Source organism: Myotis davidii, unplaced genomic scaffold (assembly GCF_000327345.1).
Source record: "Myotis davidii unplaced genomic scaffold, ASM32734v1 scaffold290, whole genome shotgun sequence".
In the NCBI taxonomy this organism is placed as follows: domain Eukaryota; kingdom Metazoa; phylum Chordata; class Mammalia; order Chiroptera; family Vespertilionidae; genus Myotis; species Myotis davidii.
Genome location: NW_006285049.1, coordinates 2,316,341 through 2,330,231, shown reverse-complemented (window position 1 = coordinate 2,330,231; position 13,891 = coordinate 2,316,341). Strand labels below are relative to the sequence as shown.

The 13,891-nt window shown below is 37.5% G+C and overlaps 1 protein-coding gene and 1 pseudogene across 2 annotated transcripts in view; both read right to left on the bottom strand.

The window, feature by feature from the left end:
- Window positions 1-108, bottom strand: part of LOC102774157 — a 1,755-nt pseudogene extending 1,647 nt beyond the window's left edge.
- RPAP3 (RNA polymerase II associated protein 3) overlaps window positions 1-13,891 on the bottom strand; it is a 35,239-nt gene that overhangs the window by 18,019 nt on the left and 3,329 nt on the right. For both annotated transcript variants that reach the window (XM_015558606.1, XM_006755512.2), the window contains exons 3-8: window positions 11,598-11,720; window positions 10,411-10,538; window positions 5,554-5,675; window positions 4,790-4,860; window positions 3,606-3,731; window positions 2,300-2,427 (exon numbers count right to left, since the gene is read on the bottom strand). In XM_015558606.1, the coding sequence (XP_015414092.1) occupies window positions 2,300-2,427; window positions 3,606-3,731; window positions 4,790-4,860; window positions 5,554-5,675; window positions 10,411-10,538; window positions 11,598-11,720 (698 nt within the window). The remainder of the gene's footprint in view (window positions 1-2,299; window positions 2,428-3,605; window positions 3,732-4,789; window positions 4,861-5,553; window positions 5,676-10,410; window positions 10,539-11,597; window positions 11,721-13,891) is intronic.

Genomic DNA, 13,891 nt, shown 5'->3' with positions numbered 1-13,891 from the left:
TTTAAATGCCCGGGAGCCAGAGCCCAAGCCCGCTGGCTCTGAGGCTGCCGCAGCCCCCGCGCGCGCGCGAGACACCGCAGTCCCCGCACGTCACAAGCGGCGGCCCAATCACAGCGGCGCCGGCGCACATGAAAAGGCTATTTTCACTAACTTTTAAATAAACTTTCACTTTTCTTTTTATTATAACTATAGATAACAAAACACAGTAGTAAAAGCAGTACCTATGCCTTTGTCACCAATAAAAATTACAGATATTTTCATATCACATTTGTGACAGATATCTCACAAATTGTTTTGAGATATCACCATTGCAGAATTACAGTAGCAATTTAACCTGCTACTTGTCTGCATGTGATCATCCTATCCTATATCATAAAAGGCTAATATGCAAATACACCAAAGGGTGGGATAACCAAACAACAGAACAACCGATTGCTATGACATGTGCTGACCACCAGGGGACATGTGCGGAACATGGCGGGCATCGGCAGCAGGTGGCAGAGCGCGGAACATGGTGGGCATTAGCCACAGTCGGATGGTGGAGCAGGTGAGCAAGGGCGCCAAACCAGGGCGAGCCTCTGGTGGTCACTGAAAATTCTTTGCTCCTGCGTGCTGTGGTCCCGCCTGGTGCTTGCACCAGCTGCCGGCACCGGACCTGCCACTCACACCTACTGCCAGTGCCTGGCACTGGTCCCAATCGCTCAGTGCCGTCAGCAGGTGTGAGCAGCGGCAGCCAGCAGCAGCCAGCCCCGATTGCCTCTGAGGACTTTTCCACCTCCCCCTGCTCCTGAGGGGATCAGGGCAGCAGCTGCTGATCACACCCACTGCTAGCACTGGCCCCAATCGCTTCATGCTGTCAGCGGGTGCGAGTGGGGCAAGCGCTGTTAGCGCATGGGAGTGGGAGCGGCGGGAACGGGGCTGCTGGCAGACAGGGGACCAGGAGCGTGAAGGATGGGCTGAGACCCACCCTTGTGCCCAGTGCAGCCTCGCAGCCCACAGTTCCTTTCAAGGTGCACAAATTCGTGCACTGGGCCCTTAGTAGTGTCCCTGTTTATAGACACTCCTATGTCATAGCTAGCCAACAACCACGCAATTCTATCCCTAGGAGTCACTCAAATGGCTAAGAGTGAAGTCATGTTATCACACTAGTAACGTAATTCTCAATGCTGATTTCTGTGTATTCCTTACCCACACTTTATTAGTTAATCAATATGTGGAAGATGTGTCAAAGATCACCCCAAATTCTAGTGTCCTTATTCAAGTCTTCACATTAACATCTTTTAAAAACTTTTAATTTTAACTTGCCTATATTTTAAATGTAGTTTCTCATTATGTAATGTATTTTAAAAAGTATATATATCAGCATATCACAAATTTTAATATCTTTAAAACTGTATTTCAATATAATTGGTTTCCTTTATAATCCTAAATGTAAAATTAATTATACATTTAATAATTTTGAGAACGTTTCACAGTGCAGTCAAAGGAGTCCATGGCATAAAAAAATTTAAAAATCCTGCCCTAGCCGGTTTGGCTCAGTGGATAGAGCGTTGGCCTGCGGACCGAAGGGTCCCAGGTTCAATTCCGGCAAAGGGCACATGTCCGGGTTGCAGGCTCCATCCCCAGTGGGGGACGTGCAGGAGGCAGCCGATTAATGATTCTCTCTCATTGATGTTTCTATCTCTCTCTCCCTCTCCCTTCCTCTCTGAAATCAAGAAAGAAATATATTTAAAAAAAATTTTTTAAATTCCTATTTATAATATTTATATCATTTAAAAAAAATTCTGTCACTAGTGTGTACAATATTATTACAAAGAAATATAAGACATAGATTCTGCCATCAGATGTTACCCTGCTGATTGCCCAGCCTGGAGCCCCTGAGAATATCCAGAAACCAAGTTTTAGTTCATATATAATCAATTAGCAGTTTCAATTCCCTTTTGTTATATATGTGTATGTATAAATATACATATAAGTATATATACAAAAACTACTTCCAGATTAAGATTTTGCCCAAAGGACTCTAAAGTTAAAAATAATTTTCAAATCACTAATTCAGAATAACATGCATAAAGCAATTTAAAAGTGTTAAACTGTGTAATGCCAGACTATTAAAGTGGAAAAACATTTATGAGAGCTAAATGTACTTAATATGTACTATGACATTCTCTGTCTCTCTTCTCTCTATTTTAATTTTAATGCTTAAGAGTAAACAAATTTTAATTTATTTAGCTAATATGCCAATTTAAGGTAAATTTCATTTTCAACCTGAAAAGCATTAAATGTAACCAATACTTACTTCTGAATCTTCAGATAGGCCATTGCTCTGTTAGCTGGAAGAAGGGCATTAGCGCCATCTGCTGCTATTCCTCGAGTATAGCATTCAATTGCTCTTTCATACTTTCCCTCTTTGAAAAATCCATTCCCCTATCATTTTGGAAAGAAGTATGGAGAAGAATGAAGACATATGCAAAAAAATTAGTTGAATTCACTACAAGGACAGCACTCATCAGTTTATTATATAAATAATTAAAGTATATTTTAATTGTTAAAAATCTACTCCATGATACATGTTTTAGAATTTGTTAGTTTGAATTGTTTTATAGAATGTTATTATTCTCTTCAGCTCCAAAAAAAAGTATACTGCTCTATTAATCTGTATCATTAACCATTATTATACTAATTAGGTATTACACAAAGCTCAACTTTAAACACATTTTAATAAAGAGGTCCAAATATACTCTTTAGTTATTTAGAAGCTGTACGAAAGATGTTTTTAACTTTTTGTGAAAGAACAGAGTATCAGAACTGAACAACTCACTCTTCAGTAGCATTAATAAACCTAAACATAGGATAGATTAAGCTGTATTGAAATGTGTATACTAGATTTTATTGTAACGTTTACTTATAATCGAAGTCAGGTATATCACAATCAATGATCATTCCATAAGTATTTATTAGGAGTCTTCTATGGGTCCATGAAAAGCTGTAAATGTATTAAATTAAAACTCAACTCAGGATTTCTACTGTAATTTTTTATCAGATAGTCTAGTGTGAACTAATGAAAATAATTATAAAAACAAATTGCAATTTATTTCTGTTAAATCTCTAACTACATGTACAAGTAAATATGTTAAAATGCTCAAAAGTAGCCCTGACTGGTTTAGCTCGGTGGATAGAGCGTCGGCCTGTGGACTGAAGAGTCCCAGGTTCGATTCCAGTCAAGGGCATGTACCTTGGTTGCGGGCACATCCCCAGTAGGGGGTGTGCAGGAGGCAGCTGATCGATGTTTCTCTCTCATTGATGTTTCTAACTCTCTATCCCTCTCCCTTCCTCTCTGTAAAAAATAAATAAAATATATATATTTTAAAAATGCTCAAAAGTAATTTGTTCCCTAAAATTAAATGTGTTTTAAAAATTATGTATTAAAGGTCATCAATTACTCAAATTTTGAACTAGTAGGCTTCAGAAGTTTTATTATATTTATTTAATTTTCAGCTCCTACTGAAAAAAGAATTTTAATGTAATATTAGAAAAGACAAAACCTTAACTGATATATAAGAAACTAAAAGTAAACTCAGAAAAATATATATATGGTGGATTACCCGATCTTTCTCTGAAATGGCCTGCTGCTTATTCTGCTGCTCTTCGATTTGTTTTTTCTCTTCTTCAGCTGACTTAATCACTGTGTCAGCTTCCTTTGGGTGTGAGTTTTCTTTGGATGTTAAAGCCTAGGAGACATAGCAGCTAAACTAAAACAGGTAATGCAAGACACATACATATTTGACTCTAAAATAATAAATTACTCAAATATATTGGAATTTTTGCCACACTTCACAAAATAATATTTTTACTAATTCAAAGTCTTTCTACTTATTAAATAAAAGGCAAAAGACTATAATAAATTTAATGTGCATCTTACTCCAATTAAAATAAGTAGTATCCACTAAAGGTAGATGCTTGTTTATTTATTCAACAAATATTTATTTATTCAACAAATATTTATTGAATTTCTACACAGGCCAGTTACTGTTCAAGGAACTATTTTCAAAAAGAAAATAGGTAATTACGCCCACATAACCAAATTCTCAAATTTAATTTTCATGGTCATTATTTGATTTAGGACAAAATGCAAAAATATACAGCACAGTTCACAATTACAATCAAGTTGATATATTTACCAACAGGTTTTTATGTGCAATAAATAATGGCCATATTTAAAAGCAGATTTTCCTTAATCAGTGTCACTTTTTTCTCATAGTTTCAATAGATGGCAAAATAATGATAACTGATTCAACAGCAAAGTGAAAGGAATATATAACTGTTCAGTATCATTTGAAGCAAATTTTACATTTATATAACTATTTTCTTACTATTAAAAAATTAGTACATAAATATGCTATGATATAAACTACAAAGATGCAACAACTTAAAAATCAAAGAAATATGCAAAAGTTTAGTACAGAAATCAAAACACAAGCCAAAACAAAGCAAAACAAAAGAAAATTAGTGGGATAATGAAAAATAATTCTGTCACCTGGGGAAAAAAAAGTAAAGCACAGTAGTTCTAAAGATCTCAGACAACTTTTTAAAATGATGATTAAGGATCTTTAAATACCATTATACTACCTCTTATTTGCAAGTTGTTCGGTAAAAGTCTATAGTACAAAAAATTAAAATTAGAATAATGTCTATATTAAATAATCTATAGTACAAAGTCTATGCTAAAACCCTTACTTCATCATATAAAGCTAATAAGTAATGCAGTTAATTTAAGTAACTAGTTTACCTGATCAATTTTCTTGAGTTCATTTGTTGCTTCAAAGTTATTTGGTTCCAGTTCTAATACTTTTTCATAATCTGAGTAAAAGAGAGGATAAAAAATACTTGAAAGGTACATATTTAAAAACAGTAATTACTTGCTGTGACATGTGACAAATAGGCAACTGTCCAATAGCAAAATTAAGAGAAACTAAGAAATACTAACATTAGACTACTGGGCTCACTCTATTCTCTCTGAAGACAGACAAAATCCTGACAGATCCATTTCTTCCACCAGGAAGGATTCTTGCTATGATAATTCATATATCATAAAACCAAAAAGCTTAAGAATCTTTTAGATATCATCTTTATTCATACTGTAATTTATATTTCACATACCAATTTTATGGAATAATAAAATGCTGACAAATTACAAATAAATAAAAATATATTAAGAGCTTTACAATCATTAACTATAACCTCACAATAGCCAACATCTATTCTACAGATGAGAAACTGAAAACCAGAGACGATACATAACCTTTCCCTGGTCACACAGCTAATACATGGTGGAATGAGAATTTGAACCAAAATTTCATTGCTGGCAAATAATGCATTCTTTCCAAAAATATCAAGGTAACTTTTTAAATTACAAAAATGAACTTTATTCATATATAGAAAACTCTCAGAAGGTGATAATTCTGATTATCCAATATTCTTTGTATAACATCTATTAAATTAAATGATTAAAGACTTTATTTTAGATAACGATGATCTGGAAAATATTAATACCTTTTTTGGCATCCTCTAATTTTTGCAAAGCAAATCGAGCAGCACCTCGTCTTGCATAAGCCTTTGTATAAGTCCTATTCAAGGCAATTGCTAAACTACAATCAGACTCAGCAACAGCAAACCTGCAATTAAAAAAGAAATTAAAGTGACGTTAGAAATCATTTGTTAAATTAAAACTTCAAAATTTGTTTCTGAAATCCCCAAAAAAGGGATTAATTTCCCAACTGAAGGGATATTTCCCACCTCCTTTTACTTAGTTAAGCCTATTAAAAGCAATAATGTTTTATAGTAAAATGGTTAAGTAGCAGTACCTTTAAGGCAAAGAACACTGTTTTCTCAGTATTGTATTATAGGTCCTGGTCAATATAGTTCCATAAGAAAGACAGCTAAAAAGACTGAAAAGGAAGGAACAAAACTGATATTTTTAGATGATACGATGGTATACCTAGAAAACTCAAAATAATCTAGAGACATTGTTAGAAATAACAAAGTTTAGCAAGGTGGCTACTTTACTAGAGATCAGCAACAAAAAACAAAACTAAGTATGTACAAATGCCAAACCAGAACACTACAAGACTGTCTTAAAAAATATAAAAAAAAAACTTAAGCGGAGATATTTCACATTCATCTATAAGGCACAAAAACATAACTATAATTCTCTCCAAACTAATCTATAAATACAAAGCAATTGTAAGAAAAATCCCAACATAATTTTTTAAGAAATTTGACAAGATGATCCTAAATTTATATTGATAAGCAAAAATCCAAAAACATCCAACACCTTCCTGAAGAATAAGGCAGGATAAAATGCCCTATACCAAATACCACCAAGACTTAAAATTATAATGCTATAGTAATTAAAGATAGTGTGGAATGGAGTTAGTAAGAGGCAACAGATCAATATAAGAATAGAGGGATGAGAAAGAGATCCATGCAAACTTGAGATATGACATGGTAGCACTGCAGATCCATGGGGAAAGCATGGATATTCAATAAATAGAGCTGAAACAATTGGGATATTCATATGAAAAGATATGAAATTGGAATTCTACCTTCTGCATATATAAAAATGTTTAAATGTGAAACGTAAGACATAAAAACTTCAGAACACAGGAGATTATAAACTCAGGGAAGGAAACTATATTAACAAATCATATTTTTAAAAGTGCTAACATTTTTAAAAAATACATTAAAATTATGAATTTCCATTTATCAGGACTCCATAAAGGAAATAAGCTACAAATTAGAAGATAATTAATTACTACAAGCAAGCACTAGAGAATTAGTACCTAAAACAAAGTAAAAATTAATAGCAAAACAGCCTAACAGAAAAATGGCCAAAAGACAAAACAAGCATTTCACAGAAAATACAAGTGGTGAATAATCATATAAGATGCTCAGCCTCATTAGAAACTGGGGAAATGCAAATTACGACCACAATGAATTACCATTTTACAACTCCTTGACTGAAAACAATTAAGAAGCCCTATTATATCAGTACTAGAGGCCTGGTGCACAAAATTCATGCACTGGGGGGGCGGGGGGTCCTCAGCCCAGCCTGTGCCCTCTTGCAGCCTGGGACCCCTCATTCCTTACCGCCTGCCTGCTCACTGCTCCTTACCACTCAGTTTGCTGCTCCTTGGTGCTGCCGTGGAGGTAGGAGAGGCTCCCGCCACCACCGCTGCGCTCACCAGCCATGAGCCCAGCTTCTGGCTGAGCAGCACTCCCCCTGTGGTAGCGCACTGACCACCAGGGGGAAGCTCCTGCGTTGAGCATATGCCCTCTGGTGGTCAGTGCACATCATAGTGACCGGTCATTCCGCAATAAAGGTCGCTTAGGCTTTTATTATATAGATTGGTAAAGATACAGAACAGGACTTGAGGTGGTGAACGCACAATACAACAATGCAGAGATGTCTTATAGAATTGTACACCTGAAATCTGTATTTTTATTAACCAACTAGAGGCCTGTTGCATGAAAAGATTCGTGCAATAGGCCTTCCCTTCCCCTGGCTGCCGGCACCCGTTTTCCTCCAGCAGCCGGGACCCAGGCCTTCGCTCCAGCCGGAGACGCCTTCAAGCCTTCGCTGCTCCGGCCGGAGCCGCCTTCAAGCCTTCGCTGCTCCGGCCGGAGCCGCCTTCAGTCTTCGCTCCGCCACTTCGCACCTACGCATGCAAATTAACCACCATCTTTGTTGGTGGTTAATTTGCATAGCTCGCTAATTAGCCAATGGGAGGCGTAGCGAAGGTACGGTCAATTACCATGTTTGTCTATTATTAGATAGGATGTCACCCCCAATAAATTCAATTAAAAAAAGTAAAAAAAATAAGGATATGGAACAGGCATTCTTATACACTGCTAATGGGAACTGTAACCTTGTACAACTACCTTTATAACAAATGGTCATGACCATTTTTTTAAAAATATATTTTATTGATTTTAGAGAGAACGGGAGAGGGAGAGAGAAACAGAAACATCAATGATGAGAGAGGGTCATTGATTGGCTGCCTCCTGCTGGCCCCCTACTGGGGATCAAGCCGCAACTCAGGCATGTGCCCTTGGCCAGAATCGAACCTGGGACCCTTCAGTCCGCAGGCTGACACTCTCTCCATTGAGCCAAACCAGCTACGGCTGGTCATCACCATTTAAAGTTCAATATGTGCACACCCTACCACCAAGCACCAATAAACATGTAGAAAGGTATTTATAGTATCAATGTTTTTAAATAAGGCAGGAAAGGAGAATGGGAGGTAGAAAGAATGGGGAGAAGGAGAAGAAGAAATAAATAAACCAACAATTCAGCAACAGGAGAATGGATACATCATGGTGTATTCCTAAGAAGAAACTGTATGTAACAGTGAAAAAGAGATCTACAGCTATATGCAAACATGAGGAATCTGAGAAATTTAATGTTCAGAGAAATTTAAGATTACATTCAGTATAATATACTTTCATAGTTCAAAAATAAGCAAAGTTATACAATATATTATGTATATAATAAGCTTTTTTTAATCAAAACTGATAAATATACAACTGAAGGTAGTGGTTAACTAGAAGTGAAAAGGGTCAGCATATGGAGAGATGTAGCAAGGTAGCTTCAAAAATAATAACGTTCTGGTTCTTAAATTGTGTGATGGGTTCATGTGAGATTATTTAAAATTATTCTTCAGCACTTATATATATTGTAGATATCAAATATTATAAAATATGAATATTCCCGTAATTTGTCAGGATATTAATAACAAATTTCAAAGATCTAAAAATAGGTTACTTAGCCTTGGCCAGGTGGCTCAGCTGGTTGGAGCATTGTCCCGTGCACCAAAAAGGTTGCAGGTTCAACTCCCAGTCAAGGCACATACCTAGGTTGTGGGTTTGATCCCCGGCTGGGGCATGTATGAGAGGCCATGGATCAATGTTTCTCTCTGACACTGATATCTCTCTCTTTCTCCCCCCAACCCACTTCTGAAATCAATAAAAATATATCCTCGGGTGAGGATTAAAAAAAAATAAATATGCTATTTAAAATAGTAAAAACTCAGACACCAATATAATTCATATTTCCAAATGATAATTAAAACAGTAAGAATGACTTCCTTGATGGTGTTTATCTTTTTAAAAATTCCCTGCATATGATAAGACTATAACGCATTTATTTTCTTCAACAGTAAGAATGTATTTAGCCCTAACCGGTTTGGCTCAGTGGATAGAGCGTCAGCCTGTGGACTCAAGGGTATGTACCTTGGTTGTGGGCACATCCCCAGTAGGGAGTGTGCAGGAGGCAGCGGGTCAATGTTTCTCTCTCATCGATGTTTCTAGCTCTCTATCCCTCTCCCTTCCTCTCTGTAAAAAATAAAATATATATTTTTTTTAAAAAAGAATGTATTGCCGAAACCGGTTTGGCTCAGTGGATAGAGCGTCAGCCTGCGGACTGAAAGGTCCCAGGTTCGATTCCGGTCAAGGGCATGTACCTGGGTTGCGGGAACATCCCCTGTGGGGGATGTGCAGGAGGCGACTGATCGATGATTCTCTTTCATCGATGTTTCTGACTATCTCTCTCCCTTTCTCTCTGTAAAAAATCAATAAAATATAAAAAAAAAAGAATGTATTTAGAGTCATTATGACTTAAAGACTAATGTTGGAATATATTTTAAATTTACCATAATAAAAGTTCTCTAGGTTAAATGGTAGATAAACAATTTTTCAAAATAATGGAGAAAAATTAATTTCTAAAAAGGAAATCACCCAGCTTACTTGCTTTTTCTTTTGTGAATTAGGTGTAGAACATCATTATTAGATATTTTGAGGAGGAACACTTCAGTAAAGTGAGCTACGGGGCATGGTTTGAGCACCTGAATATTTTAAATAAAATGACTTAAATAAAATGACTCCGTAAGAGGGAGTGAGCTATAAGAATTTACAGCTGAAAAATATATGTAGTACAGGCAGTCCTCAGGTTATGCCAGACTCACCATACATCGTTTCATGGTTATATCGCCATCTCCCATTTATTCATAAAAAACAAAGTTCCGTCATTTCGACATATGTACATATGTGCTTTATGTTTTTTATTTATTTACCACAAGTAAAGGTCAGGAATTATCTTTCTTTTAAATTTTTTTACTGTTTCACTTCATTACTGCTGTGTATGTGCTCCATGTGAGTGACGTAGGTGCTAATGTAGGTGGGTTCCGACTTATGGCGAAAATCGCATTACGTCGCGGCGTAGGAACGGATTTCCAACATAACCCGAGGACCTAATGTACTTTTTCAGTCCTTCCCACACATTTTTGTCATAAAAATTATTTTAAAATATCAGTCTCCATACTAAAATATGCACACATTATAAAAATTCCTTACTTTTTCATTCTAAAGTATGCCGATGCTCTGTTTGTTGGCAACACGGGATTATATGGATCGGCATTCATGCCTTTAGTGTAGCATTCAATTGCTTCATCATATTTTCCTTGTTTGAAATACTTATTGCCCTGAAAAAAGAATACAAGTCAGATATATACTGGCACAGAATTACAGAGCCATTTTTTGCCAATATTGTCCAGCTCTTTATAATTAATTAGCTGTGTGATCAAGGTCAACAGAAAGAAATGAAAATAAAACAAAACAATCTTTTTACAAGTGCTGAAATTCGCTATACAGTCATAGTTTGGTCACAATCTGAGGGTTCTGGCAGAAAAATGAATAAAATACTTAGCATTATATATTTTTATTGACAATAATAACCCGCAGAAATGTAAACAAAAAAAGTATCAAGATGAAGTTTAAAAAGTGCCATCTTTTTGAAAAGCAATATACCTAGTTTTATAATAATGAGGCACTCCTGCCAAAACCGGTTTGGCTCAGTGGATGGAGCGTCGGCCTGCGGACTGAAGGGTCCCAGGTTCGATTCCGGTCAAGGGCATGTACCTGGGTTGCGGGCACATCCCCAGTAGGAGATGTGCAGGAGGCAGCTGATCGATGTCTCTCTCTCATCGATGTTTCTAACTCTCTATCTCTCTCCCTTCCTCTCTGTGAAAAATCAATAAAATATATTTTTAAAAATAAATAAAAAATAATGAGGCACTCCTAAGAAAGAGGAACATTCCAAAAAGCAAGCACAGATGGCCTGTGATATGGAGATGTGGAATATAATATTCACATCAAGAGTCACACACTAATTTTAAGTTACTTCAGTCTATTACTAAAATCCCAGAATAACTCTCTGTATGGTCTAAGCACTTTTACATATAAGAATTAATTTAATATTCACAACCCATTGAGGTTTATTAATAATATTAATTTTATTTTACAGCTGAGAAAATTTAATACAAGGAATTTAAAGAACTTATCATAGGATTTGAACCCAGGCAGTCTGATTTTAGAAAACACACTCCTAATCACTAAATTATACTGCCTTTCCATAAGGGTACAGCCAATAACAACTTAGAGAGTGAACACCCCCTAAACTATGTTGAAGAAATCCTGGGATCCACATGATCTTCTATACGTCCTGCCCACCTGAAGAAACCTAAAGCTACGCCAAAGAGTACCTTTTCTTTTAGAGCAAGGGCCTTTTGTGAATCTACGTGAATTCCATCTTCTTCTGACTCTGATTCTTGAGACACAGAATCATGGGTACTCTCTTCTTTGTCAAGTTCATCAAGGATACTTTCCTGAAATTATAAGTAGAGGAACAGTGCTCATAATTACATAAACTTTTTTTTTTTAAAAAAGACATACAAAAAAAGTATACTCAACAGAACTTAAGTTGCTATGATCTAAGGACCTAAAGGTCTATACTAGTAAATGCAAACCAAATAATCTCTCATTGTAAAGAGAAAAAGGTACTCTTGTTTAGAAAATGAGGATCCAAACCACTTAAAGAATTTGACTTTGATTTCATAAAGTAAGCTAAGTCAAAAGAAGTCTACAAAGCACCCCTAAATCACAAACTATTAGCAGTGAAGTATTATGGGTTGAGGGGAGCGAAGTTTGCAAATAACCCCAAACCTACTATCAACCAACAGCAAAGTCAAGCGCTTGGGTTCAGTCAAGGTTATGGGCCTGGGTTGCAGGATTCGTGTGAGAAGCAACCAATTGATGTCTCTCTCGCATCAATGTTTCTCGCTCTCCTTCTGCCTCCCGCTTCTTCTCCTTCCCTCTCCTTTCTTAAGAAAGAAAGAAAGAAAGAAAGAAAGAAAGAAAGAAAGAAATGTCCTTGAGTGAGGATTAACAAAAACAAACAAATTTGTGATATATTCACACAGTGAAATTCTGATCAGCAGTAAAAAAAAACCTACTGCTACTGACAAAATACGGATCAATCTAAGATGACACTAACAAAAGAAGCCAGACACAAAAAGAGTACATATGTATGATATATTTACATGAAATTCCAAAACTGGCAAAACTGATCTAAATATTAGAGACCACAACAGTGGCTGCCCTTGGAGGTAATTAACTGAACAGGGAGGCTGGTGGCATGCTGGAAATGTTCTGTATCTTGATCTGGATGGTGGTTTCTCAGGTGAATTCATGACTAAAAATTCAGGCAGCTGCACATGTAAGGTTTTTGGACTGTATGTATGTTATATCTCAAAAAAAACAGAAAAGTGCAAAGAAAATAATAAACATAAAAATCAGAGTAATGTCTGGAGGTAAAGAGAGAAAAGATGGAATAGGGAAGCAGCAAACTGGCAGTTTCAACAGGATTAGAAAGTTCTCTTTAAATTAAAAGGTCGGTTCACATAGTACAAGGGACTTTTTCTGCTGAGTTGGGCTATTCTCAGACTGGTAACTAAGAAAGCACTTGTTCTTGACCAGTGTAATGTTGATGCCTACATTATGACTACAGTTCATACATTCACCAAAGGAACTTCTGGTTTAGACATGGAGGGGGCAGAAAATCAAAGTGCAATAATTTTCTGAGCCACCATCATCTGACTCTTCATCAACAGAAGTCTGACTGGTTTCTCTTCTGCCTTTCAACTTCTTTCCCAGCACCAGGTTTATTTCTTTACAGGGTGGGGCAAAAGCAGATTCATAGTTTTGAGTACACAAAAGTTTATTCTTAAGTTATTATTAATTACTAGTAGCCTGGTGCACAAAAATTTGTGCACTTGGGGGTGGGGGTGGGGGTGAAGGATGGGACCAGACCCCTCAGCCTGACCTGCACCCTCTGTCATGTTCCAGGACCCCGGCCGCTCCTGGCCTAGGCACAGGCCTACAGGCTTGGGGCGGCCTGGCTCCCGAGGCCCCATTTTATCAGGAGAACAAAGTCGGCGTTAGTTACAGCCCTCACCGAACCCAGTACAGTGCATCTGTGCGTACAACTGCCTCATTCATGTGCCTGCTTCACCCTACTGAATTACTAACATCTTGAGGACATAGTTCTGTCTTATCCTGCTTCAACTTCATGCCTGGCCTGGTGCCAGGGCCCTGAGAGGGTTTGCTGAGTGACTGAATAATGAGTAAGTGAATGAGTGAATGAATGAGCAAGTAAGTGAATGAGCAAGCGGCTATGGGCCCGGAACTTCTGCTCGCCACCCACCCTGGGAAGTTCCCACCCTGCTCCCAGCAGCCCAGCGCCCCTCTCCCGACTGCATAGTTCCTGTTCCCAGCGGCCCAGCACCTCTCTCCTGGCTACATAGTTCACGCCCCGCTCCCGGCTGCCCGATGCAAACCCCGGGAAGTTCCCGCCCTGCTCCCAGCGTCCGCCTCTTCCCTGCCCCACCTGGCTTCTCTGATCACCAGCCGGGCAATGGCGGCCCTGGGGGCCGCCTTTGCCCTGCCCCCCAGCTCTTGCCTGCCACCTGGGTTTCGGATCACCATCAGCGGCAGGGGG